Source organism: Chionomys nivalis, chromosome 2, assembly GCF_950005125.1.
Source record: "Chionomys nivalis chromosome 2, mChiNiv1.1, whole genome shotgun sequence".
NCBI classification, from domain to species: Eukaryota; Metazoa; Chordata; class Mammalia; order Rodentia; family Cricetidae; genus Chionomys; species Chionomys nivalis.
This window is the reverse complement of record NC_080087.1, coordinates 66,659,659-66,684,113: the sequence shown is the minus strand read 5'-3', so window position 1 is coordinate 66,684,113 and position 24,455 is coordinate 66,659,659. Positions and strand designations below refer to the sequence as shown.

At 40.6% G+C, this 24,455-nt stretch overlaps 1 protein-coding gene and 1 non-coding gene across 3 annotated transcripts in view; one reads left to right on the top strand and one right to left on the bottom strand.

Annotated features, from left to right (window-relative positions):
* Nucleotides 1–20,094, bottom strand: part of LOC130870393 (zinc finger protein 54-like) — a 29,143-nt gene extending 9,049 nt beyond the window's left edge. For both annotated transcript variants that reach the window (XM_057763108.1, XM_057763109.1), the window contains exons 1-4: nucleotides 19,868–20,094; nucleotides 16,946–17,031; nucleotides 10,295–10,384; nucleotides 6,884–7,010 (exon numbers count right to left, since the gene is read on the bottom strand). In XM_057763108.1, coding sequence (XP_057619091.1) covers nucleotides 6,884–7,010; nucleotides 10,295–10,324 — 157 coding nt within the window. In that variant the 5' untranslated portion in view covers nucleotides 10,325–10,384; nucleotides 16,946–17,031; nucleotides 19,868–20,094. The remainder of the gene's footprint in view (nucleotides 1–6,883; nucleotides 7,011–10,294; nucleotides 10,385–16,945; nucleotides 17,032–19,867) is intronic.
* Nucleotides 7,137–7,255, top strand: LOC130870561 (5S ribosomal RNA). Its single transcript, XR_009056710.1, has one exon. It is a non-coding gene; the product is annotated as a 5S ribosomal RNA (ribosomal RNA).
* Nucleotides 20,095–24,455: the final 4,361 nt, after the last annotated feature.

Here is a 24,455-nt window from a genome sequence, read left to right as displayed (position 1 = left end):
AGAGGCAGGCGGATCTCTGTGAGTTCGAGGCCAGCCTGGTCTACAAAGGGAGTTCCAGGACAGGCTCCAAAGCTACAGAGAAACCCTGTCTCGAAAAACCAAAAAAAAAAAAAAAAAAAATATTGGTGGAGACCAGAACCAGAGGAGGACAGAACCAGCTACCTAGGACAGAGGGCAAACAAGAAGGAAAAAATCCAGTCCAGGAAGCCAACCTATTACCTGGACCCTGGCGGATCAGGATCGAGCCAGCAGCCAGCGAGCAAATCCAGAGTCAGACATCTCCAGCGGAACCTCTGCGGGTCCGAGTGTGAGTCTGGGACCTCTGAGGAAGTAAGCAATTCCTCTGTGGGTCTGGGCGCACCAGAACCTGAGACCTCCGAGACAGAAGACTGGAGCCAGAAACCTTTCCAGGTCCAACTCCAACCCACGGACTTCTGCAGGAGGGAATCCAGACCAAGATTTATAGGTGCAGGTCAAACCTGGTAACCTAGGACACATTTGCCCAGAGGCAAGGAACTCCACCTTGGGCAACAAAATCCACAGGAGTGGCTCTGAAGGAGCTACCTAGGACAGAGAGGGCCCGAGGAAACAAGATCCACTGGAAGCAGAAGCCAGGGGTAAGAAGAACTGTGACACAGACAACCATCTGAGCTTTGAATTCACTGGCACCTAGAAGATTATTCAACAGAATCTCAGACAGCCCCAACCACCTATTAGAGGAAAAGATGAATAGAAAAGGTAAGATCACATGCAACACCAGTAAAACCTAAAGTCCCTACAAGTCCCTACAACAGCAAGCCTGAACAACCAAATATGGATGAACCAGAAGAAAATTAACTAAAAAAATAACTTCAAGAGAATGTTAGAAATTCTAAAAGATGAAATGAGAAATTCCCTTAAATATATTGAAGAAAAGAGAAACAAAAAAATTGGAAGATATCAGCAAATTACTTAAATAAAACCAAGAAAAAGAAATCAACCATATAAAAGAAACTATTCAGGACTTGAAAACTGAAATAGAAGCAATAAAGAAAACACAAGCCGAAGGAACTATAGAAACAGAAATCATGAGAAAAAGATAAGGAAACACAAACGCAAGCATGAACAACAGAATACAAGGGATGGAAGAGGGAATCTCAAGCGCTGAAGATACAATAGAGGAAATAGACTCATTAGTTAAGGAAAACAATAAATCTAACAAAAGCTTAACCCAAAATATCCAGGAAATATGGGATACTATTAAAAGGCCAAATCTTAGAATAATAGGTATAAAAGAAGGAGTTCAACTCAAAGGCACAGAAAATTTATTTAACAAAATCATACAAGAAAACATTCCCAACCTAAGAAAAATATGCCTATGAACACAAGAAGCTTACAGAACACCAAATAGACTGGATCAAAAAAAAGTCTTGTCGCCACATAATAATCAAAATGCTAAATACACAGAGTAAAGAAACAATGTTAAGAGCTGCAAAGGGAAAAGGCCAAGTAACATATAAAGGTTGATCAGAATTACATCTGACTTCTCATTGGAGTCAATGAAAGCCAGAAGGTTGTGGACAAGCGTTGTGCAGACAATAAGAGACCAGGGATGCCAGCCCAGACTACTATACCCAGCAAAACTGTCAATCACCAAAGAAGGACAAAACAAGATATTCCATGACAAATCTAGATTTCACCAATACCTAGCCACAAATCCAGCCCTACACAAAATACTAGAAGGAAAATTCCAACCCAAGGAAGATGGCTACAGCAACAAAAACACAGACAATTGATGATCTCATAACAGCAAATCCCAAAGAAGGAAAAAAAAAAACACAAATTAACATCACCAACGATGAAAACTAAATTAACAGGAAAAAGCAACCACTGATTATTAATATCCCTTAATATAAATCGACTCACCTCACCTATAAAAAGGCACAGGCTAACAGAATGGATACAAAAACAGAATTCATCCTTCTTCTGCACACAAGAAATACATCTGAACCTCAAAGACAGACATCGTCTCAAAGTAAAGGGTTGGGAAAAAATATTCCAATCAAATGGACCTAAGAAACAAGCAGGTATAGCTATCCTAGTATCTAACAAATAGACTTCAAGCTAAAAATCAGTCAAAAAAGACAAATAAGGTCATTTCATATTAGTCACAGGAAAAAATCCATCAAGAGGAAATTTCAGTACTGAACATCTATGCCCCCAAATACAAGGACACCCTCATATGTCAAAGAAACACTTGTAAAGCTTAAATCATACATTAAACCACACACACACTAATAGTGGGATACTTCAACACTCCACTCTCACCACTGGACAGGTCAATCAGACAAAAAAATGAACAGAGAAATAAGAGAACCAACAGATGTTATGACTCAAATTGACTTAACAGACATCTATAGAATATTCCATTCAAACAGAAAAGAATATACCTTCTCAGCACCTCACGGAACCTTCTCAAAAACTGACCACATACTCAGTAACAAAACAAACCTCAACAAATAGAAAAAAATTGGAAATAACCCAATGTACCTTATCAGATCACCATAATATAAAACTAGAAGTGAACAACAATACTAATTGCAGGAAACCCACAAACACATGGAAATTAAACAATGCTCACCTGAATCATCAATGGGTCAAGGAAAAAATAAAAAGAGAAATCAAAGACTTCCTAAAATTCAATGAAAATGACCATACAACATACCCAAATTTATGGGACACAATGAAAGCAATATTAAGAGGAAAGTTCATAGCACTAAATGCCTATATCAAGAAGCTGGAACAATTCCACACTAGTGAATTAACAGAACATTTGAAAACTTTAGAACAAAAAGAAGCAAACTCAAGTAAGAGAACTAGATGGCAGTAATCAAACTGAGAACTGAAATCAAGAAAATAGAAACAAAGAAATCAATACAAAGAATCAATGAGACAAAGAGCTGGTTCTATGAGAAAATAACAAAACAGACAAACCTTTTCCAAACTAACCAAAGGCAGAGAGAGAGAGAATATCCAAATTAACAAAATCAGAAATGAAAAGGGGGTCATAATAACAGACACGGAGCAAAATACAGAGAATCATCAGGTCATATTTATAAAACCTGTACTCCATAAAATTGAAACTTAAAGGAAACGGACAACTTTCTGGATAAATTTCACTTACCAAAATTAAATCAAGACCAGATAAGCAAATTAAACAGACCTATAACTGCTGAAGAAATAGAAACAGTCATCAAAAGTCTCCCAACCAAAAAAAGCCCAGGACCAGATGGTTTCAGCTCAGAATTCTACAAGATTTTCAAAGAAGAATTAATATCAACACTCCTCAAGTTATTCCACACAATAGAAACAAAAGGAACATTGCCAAAATCTTTTTATTTATTTATTTATTTTTTATTTATTTATTTATTTATTTTTTTTTTTGGTTTTTCGAGACAGGGTTTCTCTGTGGTTTTGGAGCCTGTCCTGGAACTAGCTCTTGTAGACCAGGCTGGTCTCGAACTCACAGAGATCCACCTGCCTCTGCCTCCCAAGTGCTGGGATTAAAAGCGTGCGCCACCACCACCCGGCCGCCAAAATCTTTTTATGAGGCTACAATTACCCTGATACCAAACCGCAGAAAGACATTACAAAGAAAGAGAATTACAGACCAATCTCACTCTGAACATTGATGCAAAAATACTAAATAAAATACTGAAAAATCGAATCCAAGAACACATGAGAATCATCATCCACCATGATCAAGTTGGCTTCATCCCATAGATGCAGGGATGGTTCAACATACGAAAATCTGTCAACGTAATCCACCATATAAACAAGCTGAAAAATAAAAACCACATGATCATGTCATTAGATGCCGAAAAAGCTTTTGACAAAATACAACACCTCTTCATGATAAAAGTCTTGGAGAGAGCAGGGATACAAGGAAGACACCTAACATAATTAAGGCAATATACAGCAAGCCAACAGCCAACATCAAACTAAATAGAGAGAAACTCCCAGTGATTCCACTGAAATCAGGAACAAGAAAAGGTTTTCCACTCTCTCCTTATCTATTCAAAATAATTCTTGAGATCCTAGCTAGAGCAATAAGACACCAAAGGGAGATCAAGGGGATACAAATTGGAAAAGCAGAAGTCAAACTCTCACTGTTTGCTGATGAAATGATAGTTTACATAAGTGATCCCAAAAATTCTACCAAGGAACTTCTAACACTTTCAGCAATGGAGCAGGATATAAAATTAACTCAAAAAATTCAGTAGTCCTCTTGTACACAGATGATAAAAGTGCTGGGGAAGAAATCAGAGAATCAACAGCCTTCACAATAGCCAAAAAAAGCATAAAATATCTCGGAGTAACTCTAACCAAACAAGTGGAAGACTTGTATGACAAGAACTTTAAATCTTTGAAGAAAATGAAGAAGACACCAAAAAGTAGAAAGATCTCCCATGCTTTTAGGTAGGCAGAATTAAATAGTAAAAATGGCCATCTCACCAAAAACAATCTACAGACTCAACACAATGCCCATCAATATCCCAGCAAAATTCTTCAAAGACCTCGAAAAAATGGTACTCAACTTCATATGGAAATGCAAAAAACCCAGTATAGCCAAAACAATCATGTACAATAAAAAAACTTCTGGAGGCATCATAATACCTGACTTCAAACTCTACTACAAAGCTGCAGTACTGAAAACAGCCTGGTATTGGCATAAGAACAGACAGGAGGACCAATGGAACCAAACAGAAGACCTGGATATCAATCCGCACATCTTCGAACACCTGATTTTTGACAAAGAAGCAAAAAATATCAAATGGAAAAAAGAAAGCATATTTAACAAGTGGTGCTGACATAACTGGATATCAACATGTAGAAGAATGAAAATAGACCCATATCTATCACCATGCACAAAACTCAAGTCCAAATGGATCAAAGACCTCAACATAAAGCCAGCCACACTGAACCTTATAGAAGAGAAAGTGGGAAGTACACTTGAACGCATTGGCACAATGAACCCCTTCCTAAATATAACCCCAGCAGTACAGATAGTGAGAGAAACAATTAATAAATGGGACCTCCTGAAACTGAAAAGCTTCTGTAATGCAAAGGACATGGTCAACAATACAAAACAACAGCCTTCAGAATGGGAAAAGATCTTCACTAACCCCACATCAGACAGAGGTCTGATCTCCAAAATATACAAAGAACTCACCAAAAGATCACATAATCCAATAAAAAAATGGAGTAGAGACCTAAACAAAGAACTCTCAACAGAGGAATCTAAAATGGCTGAAAGACACTTAGGAAATGTTCAACATCCTTAGTCATCAGAAAAATGCAAGTCAAAACAACTCTGAGATTCCACCTTACACCTGTAAGAATGACCAAGATCAAAAACACTGATGACAACTTATGTTGGAGAGGTTGTGGGGAAAAGGGAACACTTCTTCATTGCTGGTGGGAATGCAAGCTGGTACAACCCCTTTGTATGTTAGTGTGGCGATTTCTCAGAAAATTAGGAAACAATCTTCCTCAAGACCCAGCAATGCCACTTCTGGGTATATATCCAAAGGATGCTCAATCGTGCCACAAGGACATGTGCTCATAGCAGCTTTGTCTGTCAGAGCCAGAACCTGGAAACAACATAAATGCCACTCCATCAAAGAATGGACAAGAAAAATGTGGTACATTTACACAATGGAGTACTACACAGCAAAAAATAAATAAATAAATAAATAAATAAATAAATAAATAAATAAATAAATAAATAAAACGACAACATGAACTTTGCAAGAAAATGAATGGAGCTAGAAAACATAATTTGAGTGAGGTAACCCAGACACAGAAAGACAATTATCACATGTACTCACTCATAGGTGGTTTTTAAACACAAAGCAAAGAAAACCAGACTACAAACCACAATCCCAGATAACTTAAACAACAATGAGGACACCAAGAGACACTTACATAGATCTAATCTACATAGGAAGTAGTAAGTAGAAAATGACAAGATCTCCTGGCTAAAGTGGGAACATGGGGACCTTAGGGGAGGTTTGAAGGAGGTTGGGGAGAGGCAGAGAAGGGAGCAGAGAAAATTGTAGAGCTTAATAAATATTAAAAAAAATTTTTTAAAAAGATATGATTGGAAACCGCTTAAACTATTGAGTTTCTGAATGCATCATGAAACTAAAGGGTGCATTTTAGTGATAATGCACTCGTGGTTTTTAATTTTTTTTTGGTTTTTCGAGACAGAGTTTCTCTGTGGTTTTGGAGCCTGTCCTGGAACTAGCTCTTATAGACCAGGCTGGTCTCGAACTCACAGAGATCCGCCTGCCTCTGCCTCCCAAGTGCTGGGATTAAAGGCGTGCGCCACCACCGCCCAGCGCATTCGTGTTTTAATAACTAAAGCTTGCCTGAAGTTCAGAGAATAAAATAGTAGCACTGATCAGTCTCATAGACCAGGTGGCGGTAAATACACCTTTAAACCCAGTAGCCACAGTTGTTTGCCAAAGAAACCGGGTAGTAGTTGTTCATGCTGTTAACCTTAAATTAAAGAGGAATGTAAGAAGGGAGAAAACAGCTGTAACACATGGGGTCATTCTAAGATTACTGTTTGCAGGATCTGAGGTAGAGGTAAGAGCCAGTTGCTGACTTTTTGCTTTTCTAACCTTCAGGTTGAACATTTATTTCTGTCTCTGGGTTTTTATTAATCATGTTACAGTCCATGACACCTCTCATATGAAAAATGTTAAAAAAGCAAAAAACAAATACCAAGAAAAAGAATTTTTCTATTATCACGCATTTCCTAGTTTCCTGTTGCTTCCAATGCAGCCTAACAGACAATTAACGACCTATAGGGAATTCTACAAGCAAATGTTCTCACCCACAGAGACCAGGTTGTTGTAATTTTCCAACATCATACCAATGTACAAATTCCTCTGAGCAGTGTCCAAGCATTCCTTTTGCTCCTGGGAGATGTTCACATTCACACCCTGGAATGGAAACAGACCCTGAAACAAAGGGCACAGTTTAATCACATATCCCAGGCAGAATGCTTTCCTGGATATAAGGAGACTTAAGGAAATCAGGGATGTAGACGATGAGAGAAGACAACTACTCAAAAAGATGATTTCTACGTCTACGGCCATACCACCCTGAACGCGCCCGATCTCGTCTGATCTCGGAAGCTAAGCAGGGTCGGGCCTGGTTAGTACTTGGATGGGAGACCGCCTGGGAATACCGGGTGCTGTAGGCTTAAAAAAAAAAAAAAAAAAAAAAAAAAAAAAAAAAGATGATTTCTAATAAAGTCACCAACCCCGCAACAGACAAAGGTCTGATCTCCAAAATATATAAAGAACTCAAGAAACTAGACGTTAAAATGATAATTAACCCAATTAAAAAATGGGGCTCTGAACTGAACAGAGAATTCTCAACAGAAGAAGTTCAAATGGCCAAAAGATACTTAAGGTCATGCTCAACCTCCTTAGCGATCAGAGAAATGCAAATCAAAACAACTTTGAGATATCATCTTACACCTGTCAGAATGGCTAAAATCAAAAACACCAAAGATAGCCTTTGCTGGAGAGGTTGTGGAGAAAGGGGTACCCTCATCCATTGCTGGTGGGACTGCAAACTTGTGCAACCACTTTGGAAATCAGTGTGGCGGTTTCTCAGAAAAATTGGGATCAACCTACCCCTGGACCCAGCAATACCACTCCTGGGAATATACCCAAGAGATTCCTTATCATATGACAAAAGCATTTGTCCAACTATGTTCATAGTAGCATTATTTGTAATAGCCAGAACCTGGAAGCATCCTAGGTGTCCTTCAATGGAAGAATGGATGAAGAAAGTGTGGAATATATACACATTAGAGTACTACTCTGCAGTAAAAAACAATGACTTCTCGAATTTTGCATGCAAATGGATGGAAATAGAAAATACTATCCTGAGTGAGGTAACCCAGACCCAAAAAGAAGATCATGGGATGTACTCACTCATAATTGGTTTCTAGCTATGGATAGGGGGCCTCTGAGTCTATAATATGTGGTCCTAAAGAAGCTAAACAAGAGGGCAAACCCAAGGAAAAACATATAGTTATCCTCCTGGCTATGGGAAGTAGACAAGAGTGCCGGGCAAAAAATTGGAATCTTGGGGGTAGGGTGGGATGGGGGTAAGGGGAGATGGAGAAAGAAAAGTGTGAAGGAGAGGATGAGGGGAACTTGGGGAAACGGGATGATTGGGGATATAGGAAGGTTGGATAGGGGAGCAGGGAAATTCATATCTTAGTTAAGGGAACCACCTAAGGGTTGGCAAGAGACCTGAACTTGGTGTGGCTACCAGATGCCCAGGGCAATGTCCCCAGTTAGTTCCTTGGGCACCTGAGGATAGGGAACCTGAAATGATCCTATCCTATAGCCATACTGATGAATATCTTGCATATCACCATAGAACTTTCATCTAGCGATGGATGGAGATAGAGACAGAGACCCACACTGGAGCACCGGACTGAGCTCCCAAGGTCCTAATGAGGAGCAGAAGGAGGGAGAACATGTACAACGAAGTCAGGACCACGAGGGGTGCATCCACCCACTAAGACAGTCGGACCGATCTATGGGGAGCTCACCAAGGCCAGCTGGACTGTGACTGAAAAAGCATGGGATAAAACCGGACTCTCTGAACATGGCGGACAATGAGAGCTGACAAGAGGCCAAGGACAATGGCATGGGGTGTTGATCCTACTTCAGGTTCTGGCTTTGTGGGAGCCTAGACAGTTTGGATGTTCAACTTCCTAGATCTGGATGGAGGGGGGAGGACCTTGGACTTTCCACAGGGCAGGGAACCCTGACTGCTCCTGGGACTGGAGAGGGAGGAGAAGATGAGTGGGGGGAGGGGGAGAGGGACGGGAGGAGGGGGAGGGAAATGGGAGGCGGGGAGGAGGCGAAAAAAAAAAAGAAAGAAACAGACAGACATATATTAAAGGAGTAAAAAGTAAAAAAAAAAGAAAAAAAGAAAGAAAGAACATCACATAGAAACTAACCCAAGTATTAACAGATGATACTCCATGAAGATAAAGACTTTCAATACAAATCAGCAGATTACATAGACACTACACAGAATGGGAAAGAATCTGTACCAGTAGCATTCTGGATAGCAGCTCATGTCTAATTTTCACTGAGAATTACAGAAAGTAAATTTCAAGGAAATATAACTGCAAATCACCAAATGGGCAAATAAACAACCTGAATAGACAGTTTAAATATCGAAACCCAAGTGGTCAATGAATATGGCAAAATGTATTCAGGATCCCTAAAATTCACCCAGAGAAGTGCAAACTAAACCTACTGTGACATACTGCCTGACCCCAGGAAAAACGGCTGTCATCAACTAACCTGACAACAAATGGTAGAGAGGATGTGGAGAGAAAGATACCCTTATTCAGTGTTGGTGTTGGGGTGGGTAGGTGGGGATGCAAATTAATACACTCCAATGGAAATTAGTTTGAAGATTATTAAGCAATTAAAGATAGAACTAATGTATGACCCAGTTTTTGACTCCTGGCCATATCCCCAGGGAACCCCATACCCCAATAGAGATATTTATACCTGATATTTACTACTGCTTATTCAAAAAAAGAATAAGAACATTGGAATCAACCAAACTGTCTATTAACAGAGGAATGGATAATGAAATGGTATATACTATGAAGTACCATTCACCTAAAGAGAAAAATTAATAATAACGTGCAGGAAAGAAGTTGGACTTAGAACATATAATAGTTAGTGAGGTCATACAGTGTCAGAAAGAAATCATGTTTTCCCTCATATGCAGAATCTAGTCAATGAAATGTGTTTATAGAAAGAATATGCATTTGGTCACAGTACAACACGGAGAAAAGAGAAGAAACATTAAGTATCAATACTGAGGTAGAACTGGATGCAGGCAATGAATATCAGTTATGAAAAAGGATATAAAACTGAGTGCTTTTCTAGCTCTAACACTGTCACATTGTTTGGTTTTTGATGGTAGATAAGTACAACTATATTGGATATTAAAACTATAAAATCCCATGTGAGGCTCCAGAGCTTCTGTTCACAGTGACTACTCTAACTGTACAAAAGTACATTGAGTTGTACAGTGGGCCTGCTTAATTTCAACATGTGATTTTTGTGTTTGTTTTTATGCTTGTAATATTTTTCGAGGGAAAGCTAAATAAACAGTCAGATGCAAAAAATGAAAGGCTTCAAAGTATATCAAGCTACAACATTTACATAAAAAAAGGAGGACTACTGACCTGGGGCACATTTATTGGAGAATCAGCCATTCCTTTCTGTTTCTTTTTTGAGTTTCTCTTTCAGGAACAATGAGTAGATGGCTTGCTGCCCTTTCACATTAAGGGGTCAAAAAGAAAAACAAAATTAATACTGAAAGAGGTTACAGAACAATGTCAAACCACATGAAAAGATTCAAGAAACAGAATACGACCAGATGTCTTCATCATGATCCAAAACCCAGGAGAGTGTGGAGTGAGAGGTAAAGCTTGTAAAGAAAATCACCACCAACAGCACTGCTGCACACAGAAAAATTTTATCTTACAATCAAGGAAGACATGAGTGCATTTTAGAGGACAGTTATGAATTATCACAATTGATTTCACGAATACAACACTGCAGATAATAAATTACAGGCAGAACATACACAGAAGATTCCGAGGAATCAAAAGAGAACATGGAAAATAAATTTCAGATGAAGAATAATAGATAAATACCAGAGAACTGGGAAGTAATTATCCATAGGCAAGGCAGCAAAGCATTCTCACAGAGAAGGAAGAGGAATACTATGAATAATTCAACCAGAAACAGCATCAAAAAAGGAAAGAAAGAAAAGAAGGAAGGAAGAAAGGAAAGAAAAGTAAACATAGGGAATAAAATCCTTATGAACAAATAATTTAGGTGCTCTGGAAATCAATACGGAAAACCCTCAATTAAATCAACAAATTCTCAAGTTAAATGAATTTAGCACGTGACCCAGATAGTCCACTCCTTGGCATATGCTCAAAGGACTTGACATCCTACTCCACAGATACTTGTAAGCCATGCTCATTGCTGATCTACTCACAATAGTTACAAAATAATAATGAATGTCCTTCAACAGACAGGGAGAGTGAAAATATGATTCAGCTGTAAAGAAAATCGAAATCATGAGCTTTGCAAGTAATTGGATGGATGCAGATAAGAGCATTTCGAGGAAGGTATTCCTGACAGAGAAAGACTGACATCGCATATTCTCTCTCACAGGAAGTTCCTAGCTCCAAATCTTTAGATTTGAACACACAACCTGGAGTGATGCAGTGAAAAGAAAGCACTATGAGATGTGTGGGTATTAATAGTTGGGAATAACAAGGAACAAATGATCTAAAGGGGGAAATGGAAACAAAAAAAAAACCTGCTTCTAATACATAAGTCTGTACATGCAGATACATTTAGAATGAAAACAAAAACCATATCTGGGCTGATGATGCTCCTCACAAGAGCCAGAGATTTTCACAAGAGCCAGAGATTTTCATACAAAACCACCAAAATCAGGCAGGACACATGCTTTGTAGTTTGTTTAGGACCGGCCTTGACAAAAATACCTCTTACCAGGTAAAGGCATGGGGATTTAGAAACATAGTAAAGAATATGAAGATGCAAATGAAAATAGCAAAATGGAGAAACATATAACATAGTATCAGGAAGGAATTCCAGTGAGTACTGAAATTTGCCAGCATTTAATTTCCAATTGCTTAAAATACCCCTGACCCCAAAAGGCAGAAATAGGACAAAAGATTGCATTAACATGATAAAAGGAAATGAACATACCAATTCAAGGTCGTTGGCTACATTCATAATTAAACATTTGGCTGCTAGAACAAAACAAGTCATGCTCAAACCCTAGATCAAAGCATTCTGTAGGCAAACCACTCCCTGGGTGGGATCCATTGGGAAATGAAACTTAGTTGGATCCTTAGACTTCTGTTTGAGGTAGAACAGATCTACTTCACTATTCCTGGAGTAGGAGGTCTGGCTATATTAGCCACACCTGTTGACGACAATAGCCTTGAGAGAACAGAACTCTCTGACCTTTGGTAAATGTGGAAACAGGCTCACATTTCAGGTCTCCACTCTCCTCCCTCTCCTTCTCTGATCTACATCTAGGGGGAACCTTTGTTTGAAAAGGAAGCACAATAACCTTGAAGGAACTAGAGCTAAGTTCCAACTCCCTGACCTTTGGTTAATGTGAAAATAGGCTCACATTTCAGGCCTCCACAGTAGATGTTGGTCACTGATGTCCAAGATACTCAATTCACTATAGGGTACTGCTGTTGTCCAAGTTTGCCTCCCAGAGGTAGCTGAGTTCCTACTTTTGAAGACGCCATACACTTTGGACAAAAAAGCCAGAGGACTCGGGATACCTAAACCTCCTCTCTGGGAACTAGCTTTCATGGTATCAGAAGGCAACAAGCATCCTTTCAAAGGTGCGAGCCAACCAACAGTCCTAGCCAGCTATGACATCTATGAACCACAACAATGATCTCCATTGCACGATAACCCTAAAGCAGCAAGTGCAGCACACAAACCTTGATGGTAACCACAGCTTCAAATTGGATTTAAGACCCTCTCAACAAGAGGGAAATCATACCTGGCACTGGAAACCTAGCTAGTTTCCCTAGGGTTACTGAAGTCAGGGATCTTCAAGGAGAACCTACAAGCACTACTTTACTAAATCAAAATAGTTCCTAACTGCATAAATATTTTCTTTACTCCCACAGATTAATGTAATCCCAACTCATCAAGGGAAGTTCTTTATCAGTCAAAATGCAGACTTGTGATGCTCAGTCCCCACTGACACAGAAGCAACACAACTACCTTAACCTCAGGTTCAGGGTTCACTGAGAAAGAGGCAGGAATGTTGTAAGAGCCAGAGAAAGAGGACATTTGCTGTGATGTTGTGTCTCCTAGAAACGTCAGAGAAGCTACAAGCATCAAATGGCTGCCTTAATATGAGCTTAACAAGGACAACACCAAGAGACATGCTAACATGGAAGGGAGAAAGCTCACTATGCCTCAACCCTAGTCAAACACTAAGGAATTCTGAAAGCTGGAGAAATAGTCTCCCCCAGAGAAGAGGGCACCATATGGTTATCCAACACCAAATGTTCAGCCCTGAAAACATACAGACTGAGTAGGTTATAATTTTTTAAACATAAACATACAACAACAATGACAGAAAAAGGTATTAAAATAATAAATACCTGTGTAAAGACACATTTTTGGCTCATTTAGATTAAAACAATTTATAATATTTTCTAGTATTACTACTCACACAAGTAATGTTAATAATAGGTTCCCAAAGAGATGGCTCAATGGTTATGTGAGCATGTTGGTCTTGCAGAGACCCAGTTTCCATTCCCAGAACCCACATATTGGCTCACAAGTGTCAATAACTGCAATTCTAGGATGCACATGATATAGTCATACACTCAAGCAAAACACTAATATACATAAAATACAAAAATCTAAATTTTAAGAAATGAATAGTAAATAGTAATCAGAAAAGTTACAGAGAAAGGAAACAAAATAAAAATTCATTGAATGAACTAACCATGCAGAAAAAAGTACTCTACAATAAAATCTTTGACTCACTTTAGATGCTAACTAGAACATGGAAAGATGATTTACACAGATAGAATGGGACATAATTTTGAAATTTGCAGTATTTCTCTAAGTGGTTATATGATCATTTCAAATATGAAGACATTTAACCTTCCCACAAGATACTTCAGAAATCATAAAGGAGAAACCTAGAAATCATATTGATGCACAGATTCCCTAGGTACAGAGAAGCCTGAGGAAAATGATACATGTCTGAGATAATCCGGTTTAATTCCAGATGACACTGCAGAGCCAACCAATAGCATCATGGGAGAGGAAGACAAACAGCTCAATGTACTACAGCAGCAGATCCAGACCCTGCCCAATAGCAATGACCCTGTCAATGTCACCAAAAGACCACCGAGGTCTGCTGCAGACTAGACAGCCTCCTCAAACATGGGCATTGGGAAAAATATCTATTCGCTTATGAAAACATGAACTGGGTTCAAATCTCTCCTACAAATAACGAATTAATAATGAATTAAAGACTTTCATGTATGATCTGAAACACTGAATTCTGCAGAGTTAACACAAAGGGGCAGCATCTGACACAACAGTAGGAGCTGACAAATAATACTGTACACAATGAAAAACACTGCGAGAAAAAGTAATAACTAAAAGTATGAAGAGACAGGTTGCAGAGATGGCTAAGAGGTTAAGAGCACTGGCTGCTCTTGCAGAGGTTTAGAGTTCAATACCCAGCAACCACATGGTAGCTCACAACCATGTATAATAGCATTTGATGCCCTCTTCTGCTGTATGCATACATAATAAAAAATCTTTAAGAAATAATTTCTAGCTGGGTAGTGGTGGTGCATGCCTTTAATCCCAGCACTCAGGAAACAGAGATAGGCAGATCTCTGTGAGTTCAAGGCAAGCATGGTCTAAAGTGCGAGTTTCAGGACTGCTAGAGCTGTTTCACAGAAAGCCCATCTTGCCGGGCGGTGGTGGTGCACGCCTTTAATCCCGCACTAGGGAAGCAGAGGCAGGCGGAATCTCTGTGAGTTCGAGGTCAGCCTGATCTACAAGAGCTAGCTCCAGGGCAGGATCCAAAGCTACACAGAAACCCTGTCTCGAAAATCAAGAAAGAAAAAGAAAAAAAAAAAAAAAAAAACCCGTCTTGAAGCCCCCAACAAAAAAAATCATGAAGAGACAGCTTACATAGCAGATATATTTATTAGCTATCAATTTATACTACAATGAATAAAAAAAACCAGAATCTATTTTTAAAAAAGCAAATAATACAATCAATAAATATGCAAATGAATTGAACACACCATGCTCAACAGCAGCTGAAATAGCCAATACGTATATATTAAAGCCTCTACATTGTAGGTCATAAAATAATGTAAATTTAATATACAGCGATGCCGATTCTCCCCGGTCAGTTTTTTCAGTCAAGTTCCTGAACAATAACAAATACATTTCTTTCAGTAATTTCTTGAAATGTAAATTGATAATATGCCCTAAGCAAATGGTATAAACAGACTACATCATTTAAAAAAATGAGAACTGAATTTAAAACACATATTTTCTTTATTAGGTTTTTCAAGACAGGTTTCTCTGTGTAGCTTTGGAGCCTGTCCTGGAACTCATCCTGTAAACCAGGTCTACCTGTGCCTCATCACCTGGTTCAAGGCATAACCTACCAAAATTTTATCTACTACCTGGCTCAAAACAGATTTCATACCAAAATTTTATTTCATATCTAATGATACAACATACTAAGAATTTTTTTTGGAAATAGCTGTAAAGACTACTGATGATCATAATTAAAATAGGGACAGAAAATAAAGACAAATGTATCAAAATACAAAATAGAGAGTATTAGCAAATGATAATAATATGACTCTTTAGTTAGACAGTCCTTGATTAACATGCATATAACAAAACCTAGATGCAGACATGCACAACAGAAAACAGAATACAGAAAACCTGTGAAAACTGGCACATTGCCATCTGTTCTATTAAAACACTAAGACACAAAGAAATTCCTATCACAATACTAAAGTCAGCTATTAGGGTGAGTGATCAGAGAAACAGAACAACAGCCACTAACTTCTTATCTCTATGAACGAATACTCAGAGAGAATGGGGACAAGACCCTGCCTGCACCCGCCAATATTTCTTTCTCCACCTCCCTAGTGCTGGGATTAAAGGCATGCACCACCAAGGCCCGCCTGGCTCAGTTTTTCTTTAAGACAGAACTCCCTTTCTTACTGCTTCCTCCAAAGTACTGTGTGCCTGGCTCCAATGGTTAACTAGTGGCTTTTAAACTCCAGGCAAGCTTCATTTGTCAGAACACAGACAAAATATACTTCACAATCCTATTGCATAGTTTATAGAAAGTAATCCTGAAAGTACCAAGAAACAGTAGAGAGCCAGAAAATACTAGGAGGAGGATCAAACTTAGAGGTGACCTCTATGGTATATGACATTTACAGCAGTGGAAATCACCTGGAATTGTCATGACTACAGACAATAGGAGATATCAGCGGGAAGACAGTAGATGGAATGTAACTTTCTGTAAATATATACTTCCATTTTCTTTTCTTTTCATTTTTTTTTTAAGTTTATGGAGACAGAGTTTTTCTGTGTAGCTCTGGCTGACATAGAACTTCAGAGTGGCCTGAAACTCAGATATCTGCCTGCCTCTGCCTCTGAGTGCTGGGATTAAAGGCGTGCACCACCAAGTCTGGCCAACATAGCTCCATTTTTTTTCTTGATTTTTCGATACAGGGTTTCTCTGTATAGTCTTTGCTGTCCTGGAACTCACTGAGATCCACCTGCCTCTGCCTCTGAGTGCTGAGATTAAAAGGTGTGCGCCACCACTTACTTTCATTCTTATCAAACTCAGTTGGCATTATTTTCAGGAATGGAGAAAAAACACTAAAAGGCAGAGAACATGGCTAGAATACCAAGGCTCAAATTTTCTGAACACAATAAAGCATTTCTTTCACCATTTTATAATTTATTAAAATCACACATGAAGATCCATTAATATGATGACATGCTATGAAGGGAATGACAGCAACACTCAATGTATAGCGAAATACAATTTCATTTGCCTCCTAGTGTCAACTCTTCCTCAGAACCTCTTCTCAAACCTATAATAGGATAATCGTGAGGAGATTTTTCTCAGAGCACGTCTCCCAAATTCTTTCTAGTGAAAGAGAATGTGACAAAACCGATCTCATGTCCCACTTCCACATGAACCCCTTACCACTCTTTCACCAATGCCTCCACCATACCTGGATCCTTGGCTACTGTCTCCTGTCTCCTTCCAGGTCTCCTTGTTCTGCTGCAGAGGTGAGCAGGTCTGGGTGATCAGCATGCCCTGTAATTGAGAAAGAGATTGTTCAGAAAGCATCTGGATTTCTAAAACAGTACTGCGCTCAGTAGATGAAGGATGTACAGAGGATTCTACAAATGAGTCCTGCAATGTCAGAATACTGGAAACATTTAGAAAGCATTCTCAGCGTAACTTGAATGCTCCTTCCAGTCACAGCTCAGTCAGAACTCAATGGTAGAAATGAAACTGAATGCTTGGGATGAGGTTCTGAATTCATCACAGACGGGGCTGGAGAGATGGCTCAGTGGTTAAGAGCATTGCCTGCTCTTCCAAAGGTCCTGAGTTCAATTCCTGACAACCACATGGTGGCTCACAACCATCTGTAAGGAGGTCTGGTGCCCTCTTCTGGCCTGCAGACATGCACAAAGACAGAATATTGTATACATAATAAATAAATAAATATAAAAAAACAGAAATAATCTTTTAGCCGGGCGGTGGTGGCGCAAGCCTTTAATCCCAGCACTTGGGAGGCAGAGGCAGGTGGATCTCTGTGAGTTCGAGACTAGCCTGGTCTACAAGAGCTAGCTCCAGGACAGGCTCCAAAACCACAGAGAAACCCTGTCTCGAAAAACCAAAAAAAAAATGAATTCATCACAGACCCAGGGCGATCGAAGCCTCACAACTCCCAAAGGGAAACACACAAAGAAGGAACATTCCTTGAAATTTTTTCCCCCTCTGAGGATTCCTCTTTATTCTATGAGATGTGAGACTCATTCACACAAAACTCACACACTTGCAGATTAGTTTGTTCAGAAACCCCAAGGAACAAGGGAGATTACAAGCTAACTATTCTCTACCAGAGAAACCAGACCTCTGTATTCTGTGGCATCTCAGCAGGCTTCAGGCATTGCTCCTCCTGCTGGGAGAAGTCCAGTCTCAACACTGGCTGTCTAAAGACCACAAAGTAAAATACAAGGGTTTGAATGGTTGTGTGGGGCACACCTTTAATCCTAGCTCTCAGCAGGCAGAGGTGGGTGGAACTCTCTTAGTTCCAGTTCAACACGTCCTACAGGGTGATTTTTTGGCCAGACACTGAGTTAAGTTCTCAAAGAAGCAAACACAAGAACCAAAACAAACAAACAAAAAAGAAAAACCAAGCCGGGCGGTGGTGGCGCACGCCTTTAATCCCAGCACTCGGGAGGCAGAGGCAGGCGGATCTCTGTGAGTTCGAGACCAGCCTGGTCTACAAGAGCTAGTTCCAGGACAGGCTCCAAAACCACAGAGAAACCCTGTCTCGAAAAACCAAAAAAAAAAAAAAAAAAAAAAAAAAAAAAAGAAAAACCAACAGTTTGGTCAGTCACGTGTCCATGGGCAGAGTGCTTTTCTAGAACCAAACAGACAGAAGACTATTCTAGACATTATTCTGATGTAGATGAGTGATTTTCCTTTCCTTTCCTTTCTCTCCCTCCCTTCTTTCCTTCTTTCTTTTCTTTTTTTTCCCAAGACAGGGTTTCTCTTTGTAGCCCTGATTGTCCTGAAACTTGCTCTGCAGACCAGACTGGCATTGAACTCACCTGCCTCTCTAAGTGATGCGATTAAAGGCGTGTGCCACCACCACCCAGTTTATAATGCCTTTTCTAACTGTGAGAATACTGACACCCTCAAACAGCATTCTGTGCTTTCCAGACTCCAAGATGCAACACTACCAACTCAGCACGAGAAGATACATTGTTTTCTTTTCTTTTCCTTCTTTTGAGAGGGTCTCACCATGTAGCTAGCTATGTGTGTCCTGGAACTCACTATGTACACCAGGCTGGTCTCAAACTTACTGAGATTGACCTGTCTCTGCCTCTCAAATTCAAGGCCTGTCCCACCGAGTATGGCAAAGACACTTTTCAGAATGCTGTGGTTATATCAGAGCACATAACATCAGATAAAAAACTAACGATAAAGTTTGCTTTTAAATGTTAATGCTTACAACCATACTCGTGGAGCTTGAAAAAAATATTTTCAGATTCTATCAAATCTGCAAGCGTTCCTTTAAGGACTATTATCTAAAAGTTCTCTGGGGATGTGGGCTCCTCAGATCCAGGTACCACGCTCCTGAATATGTAAATGGTTTAACAGGGAAATTAGCATGGATGAATGTGAGTTTCAAGAGCTTTATGCTTTCCACCATAACAAAGCGAATCGAGTTTGCAAAAATCAATCATTCTACTAGAGTTTTTTTTTTTCCAAGGCAGGGTTTCTGTGTAGCTTTGTAGCCTGTCCTGGAACTAGCTCTTGTAGCCCAGGCTTGCCTCCACCTCCTGAGTGCCGGGATTAAAGGCGTGTGCTACCACTGCCTGGCGCCAAACCATTCTTATAAGAATACTCTATCCGAGCCGGGCGGTGGTGGCGCACGCCTTTAATCCCAGCACTTGGGAGGCAGAGGCAGGTGGATCTCTGTGAGTTCGAGACCAGCCTGGTCTACAAGAGCTAGTTCCAGGACAGGCTCCAAAACCACAGAGAAACCCTGTCTCGAAAAACCAAAAAAAAAAAAAAAAAAAAATACTCTATCCGGGAGGTGGTGAACACCTTTAATCCCAGCACTCGGGCAGAGGCAAGCAGATCTCTCTGAGTTCGAGGCCAGCCTGGGCTACAAGAGCTAGTTCCAGGACAGGCTACACACAGAGAAACCCTGTCTCGAACCTCTTCCCCCCATCCCCCCCAAAAAAGTTTGGCAACCAGAAGGATCGTCCAATTGACTTTACCTAAAATTTACCGACAAGGGAAGAAATTTACAGGACAACTTCAGAACCAGCTTCCTTATGAATAGCAGAGAAACAGCTCGCACCCCTGGGCCCTTCCCTCCTGGTCCCAGCCCCGCAGCTCCTCTGACCTGGGAGGTTCCAGGGCCGCCGCGCTGCGGTTCCCGCCACTGCGCTGCTGACTTTCCCAGGCCGCCCCGCGGCGACTGCGGCTCCGCGGAGTTTTCGTGTCCCCGCGACTCCCAGGTCTGCACACGCGACTCTCCACGGTTGAGGTCCCTGAGGACGACAGCGAATGGGTCCTCTGCGCTGCTGACTTTCCCTCAGCAGTCCACTTCCCGGTCCTTACCCACGAGGTTTTCCAGCTTCCGCTTTCGTCACTCCTCTAAATCTGCCCATGCGCCACTCTTCCCCTACATCCAGCCAATGAGTCACATTCTCTCATTAACTATTTCCGTTCGCATGTCTGTCTATCCCCCCTCCCCTACATCGAACGGTCCCGCCCACTCCGTTTCAGGCCGCCTTGCACACAGCTCCAGTTGTCAGGCTGCTCAGGACCCGCTCTGCACAGCCTTCCTGCGGGCTTGCTGCCAGCCTAGAGCAGATCTAGGTCTAGTAGGAGTCGGCTCTCCATATCCGACTCTCTTATCCGGAGTTTTGACCACTCAGTGTTGAAATTGTTCAGTCTAACGCCTCATTATGCGATTTCAGTTCCTCGCCTATAAACACATACAAAAAAAAAAAAGCACCCAAAAACATAATGCTAGTTTCCATAACCCAAACACAAACTACGATGAAGTATTGCTACCCCAAATTTCCATGACTGTGTCCTCTAAGGAGACCAAAGTAGATAAAATATGAGAAATAGAACACACAGAGAAGTATTCTCTTTCTTTTATATTTATTTATCTATCTATCTATCTATCTATCTATCTATTTATTTATTTATTTATTTATTTATTATGTATACAATATTCTTTCTGTGTGTATGCCTGAAGTCCAGAAGAGGGCACCAGACCTCATTACAGATGGTTGTGAGCCACCATGTGGTTGCTGGGAATTGAACTCAGGACCTTTGGAAGAGCAGGCAATGCTCTTAACCACTGAGCCATCTCTCCAGCCCCCAGAAATATTCTCAATAAGGTCAAAGTACACAAAGACGAAGCAAGCTCCTGAAGTCAATGAGGACAGGAATGAAGTGATTGGAGGACAAGAAAACACAAGCAAATGGCTTGTCCTCGAAAAATGAGGGTAATTCCCTACGCACCCTTTAATCCCAGCACTAGGGAGGCAGAGGCAGGAGGATCTCTGAGTTCAAGGCCAGCCTGCTCTACAAGAGCTAGTGAAACAAGAAGTGAAAAACGCAATAAGCATAATCAATGAAAAGCTTCCACACCAGACTAGATCAAGGAGACAGAAGATCAGGGCTTGTAGACAAGATAAGAGAATCTATATCACTTAGTCAAGTAAGATGATAAACTAGAAAAAAAAAAATCAGATGCTCCATGCAAGTAGCACTAGTAAAATGTGAGAGTGAAATTCCAGCTGCATCTTCTACATTGATATAAAACATTATAAAACACTAACTGTCACCTTGAAGAGCATTCCTGGGGAGTTTGATAATCATTTCCTTCATGATGCAAATGCAGTGGCACTAAGAGCCACCTTTATCCTGCCCTCAAAGTTCTCCACCATTAACAGTCAAATAGCTGGAATCCCGTGATTAGCAACATCATCAACTTTGAGAGGGAAAGATAGTTCAGGAACTCTGGATGTCCAAAGGAAATAGGTGACAATGTAAGCTGCTGGTCTAAACACTACTGGCAGACAGACAACACTTGACTTCATCCTCTGCTGTACTGCTTTTACCAATACTTAAAGATCTTATCATTTTGTTAACTGACAAATGAATTTGTCTCCTGGAAACCATGTTACCGATGCTTTTGGATAAAACAGACAACATTCCTTTTGAAAACACAGTAGTGAATGCAGACCTGTGGCTATCCCTGATGTAGAAAATAAGTAAGGTGTATGAGCTCAGCCCTAAACAAGTCAGTTCTACCTTCTCATTTATGGCTCTGGGAACATGGAGGAGGAGGAAGAAGGGAGTAAGGGAGCGAGGAGGAAGGGCTAAGTAAGACATGTCATTCTCTAGACTCCATACAGCTGTTGCAATCAGTAGCCCAGAGAAATTGTACTCAGCTACACTGACCTCACACAAAATCAGTCTAGTCATAATCAGTCTAGGAAGTCTTACCTCTCAGATGTTGGCTATATAAATAGTCTTTGTGGGCTGGGCAGCAGTGGCGCAGGCCTTGAATCCCAGCAGTCGCAGTCAGGAGGCAGAGGCAGGCAAATCCCTGTGATCACGTTCAAGGCCAGCCTGAACTAGTTCCAGTCCAACTAGGATGGTTACACAGGGAAACCTTGTCTCGAAAAACCAAAAAGAAGGCTTTATGAAAATAATTCTTTTGCTGTGTATGTTCTCTTGAGCACCCAATGCTCCAACAAAAACCTTCAAACCCAGTTTCACACATGGCCCTTGCTGGTATCAGTGGTCCTCCACAGAAGATGAATGGATAGAACAGCAGCACTAGATTTGTTGGGAGTACGATTCTGGGTTGTAGGAAGGTAAAAGTGGGTGGCATACTTATGTAAGAGAAACTGAAATAGAATTTTTTAAATGACCAAATGACTATAATGTCTTTCTCTTTATTTCTTCCTTTCTTCTCTCTCTCTTCCTTGCTTGAAATCAGAGAAATCTGCCTGTCTCTCCATCACAAGTGCTGTAATCAGCTGGGTGGTAGTGGCGCATGCCTTTAATTCCAGCACTCGGGAGGCAGAGGCAGGCGGATCTCTGTGAATTGGAGGCCAGCCTTTTCTACAAAAGCTAGCTCCAGGACAGGCTCCAAAGCTACAGAGAAACCCTGTCTCAAAAAAAAAGTACTCTAATCAAATATGTGTGCCTTCACAATTATTAGAAATTAGAGCCAAACTCTAATTTCATTTTTAGTTGCTTTTTAACTAGTTTGGGTGTCAGGTAATACTAGCTTCATTCATAGTCCAGGCACCTCCATTCCTTTTCTACATCAAGTAGATTCAGTACCGGTTATTCTTTGAAGATCTGGGGAGAGTTTTGTGGTGCTCAGTCTGCTACTAGTCTTTTTTAGGGAGGGTCAAGGAAAGAAATTTATTACTTCTTCCATCTCAGAGCTGCTTATAGATCGTTTAAATTGTTTATTTCTTCCTGGTTTGATTTTGTTATATTGTAAATATCTGGAAATGCATTCATTTCTTTTAAGGTTTTCAATTTAGTTGAAAATGAGTCTTTTAAGTCATTAGGCATGAGATCCCCATATACACTTATATCTACTAGGCAAGGTTAGCTTAGGTACTTGTCAAGACATGATTGGAATTATCTGGCGCGAGTGAGAAAGAAGCACAGAGCACACAAAAAACCCATTTAAAGGTTTATTAGAGGGGCTGGAGAGATGGCTCAGTGGTTAAGAGCATTGCCTGCTCTTCCAAAGGTCCTGAGTTCAATTCCCAGCAACCACATGGTGGTTCACAGCCATCTGTAAAGAGGTCTGGTGCCCTCTTCTGGACTTCAGGCATACACGCAGAGAGAATATTGTATACATAAATATTTTTTTTAAAAAAATGGTTTATTAGAGCGAGCATGTACAGATCTTGGGAAGTCAGTGTGCAGAGAGAGAGAGAGAATCTAGCTTTTAAAAGCTGCCTGGTGCATGCACACAGGGGGTTGACATGACTATGTCATGTGCAGATGATGGTGCTCATGCATGTGCACAAGGGCTTAGCTGAGTCATACATGTATGATGCAACCACTCATGTGCATGGGTCACTTGGGGGCCCTTTAATATCCCCGGGGCCATTAGTTATATAGGTATTAAGAATTATAGATCAATAGTCATCTATGTTTGCCATATTTATAGTTAGACTAATCAAGTTCTTTAGATACATTGAGATTATATTCTGCATAGATAGATAATCTTCAACCACTTCAAATAGCTGTAGAAAATGGAGTTTAAATCACTTCTGTTGAAGTGAGACATGATTGCTCCTGGCAGCACCTCTTGAGTCTCAGCAACAATGAAATTACCTGGCATGAGTGAGAAGGAAACATGGAACACACAATAAATCCACTTAGGAGTGGAGAGAGAGAGAGAGAGAGAGTGTGCAGAGAGAGAGAGAGAGAGAGAGAGAGAGAGAGAGAGAGAGAGAGAGGAAGATGGCACGTTCCGCTTTTTTTTTTTTTTTTTTTGGTTTTTCGAGACAGGGTTTCTCTGTGGCTTTGGTGCCCGTCCTGGAACTAGCTATGTAGACCAGGCTGGTCTCGAACTCACAGAGATCCGCCTGCCTCTGCATCCTTGAGTGCTGGGATTAAAGGCGTGCACCACCATCGCCTGGCGGCACGTTCCGCTTTTAAAAGATGCCTAGCACATCTGCACAGGGGGTTGGCACGATTTTGTCACATGCTGATGTCGCAAATAACAAACAACTCACTCATGCACACAAGGATTTAGGTGAGTCATATGTGTATGTAACCACACATGCATGCACGTGGGTCATGCGGTGGGGGACCCGAGGGCCCATCTGCATGTGCTCGCCTTTAGAACCCAGAAGTGCAACCTTATCTGTGGCTGAATAATTTCAACAGGGTGTGTGTAGCTTTGGAATACGCCCTGGAGCCCTGGA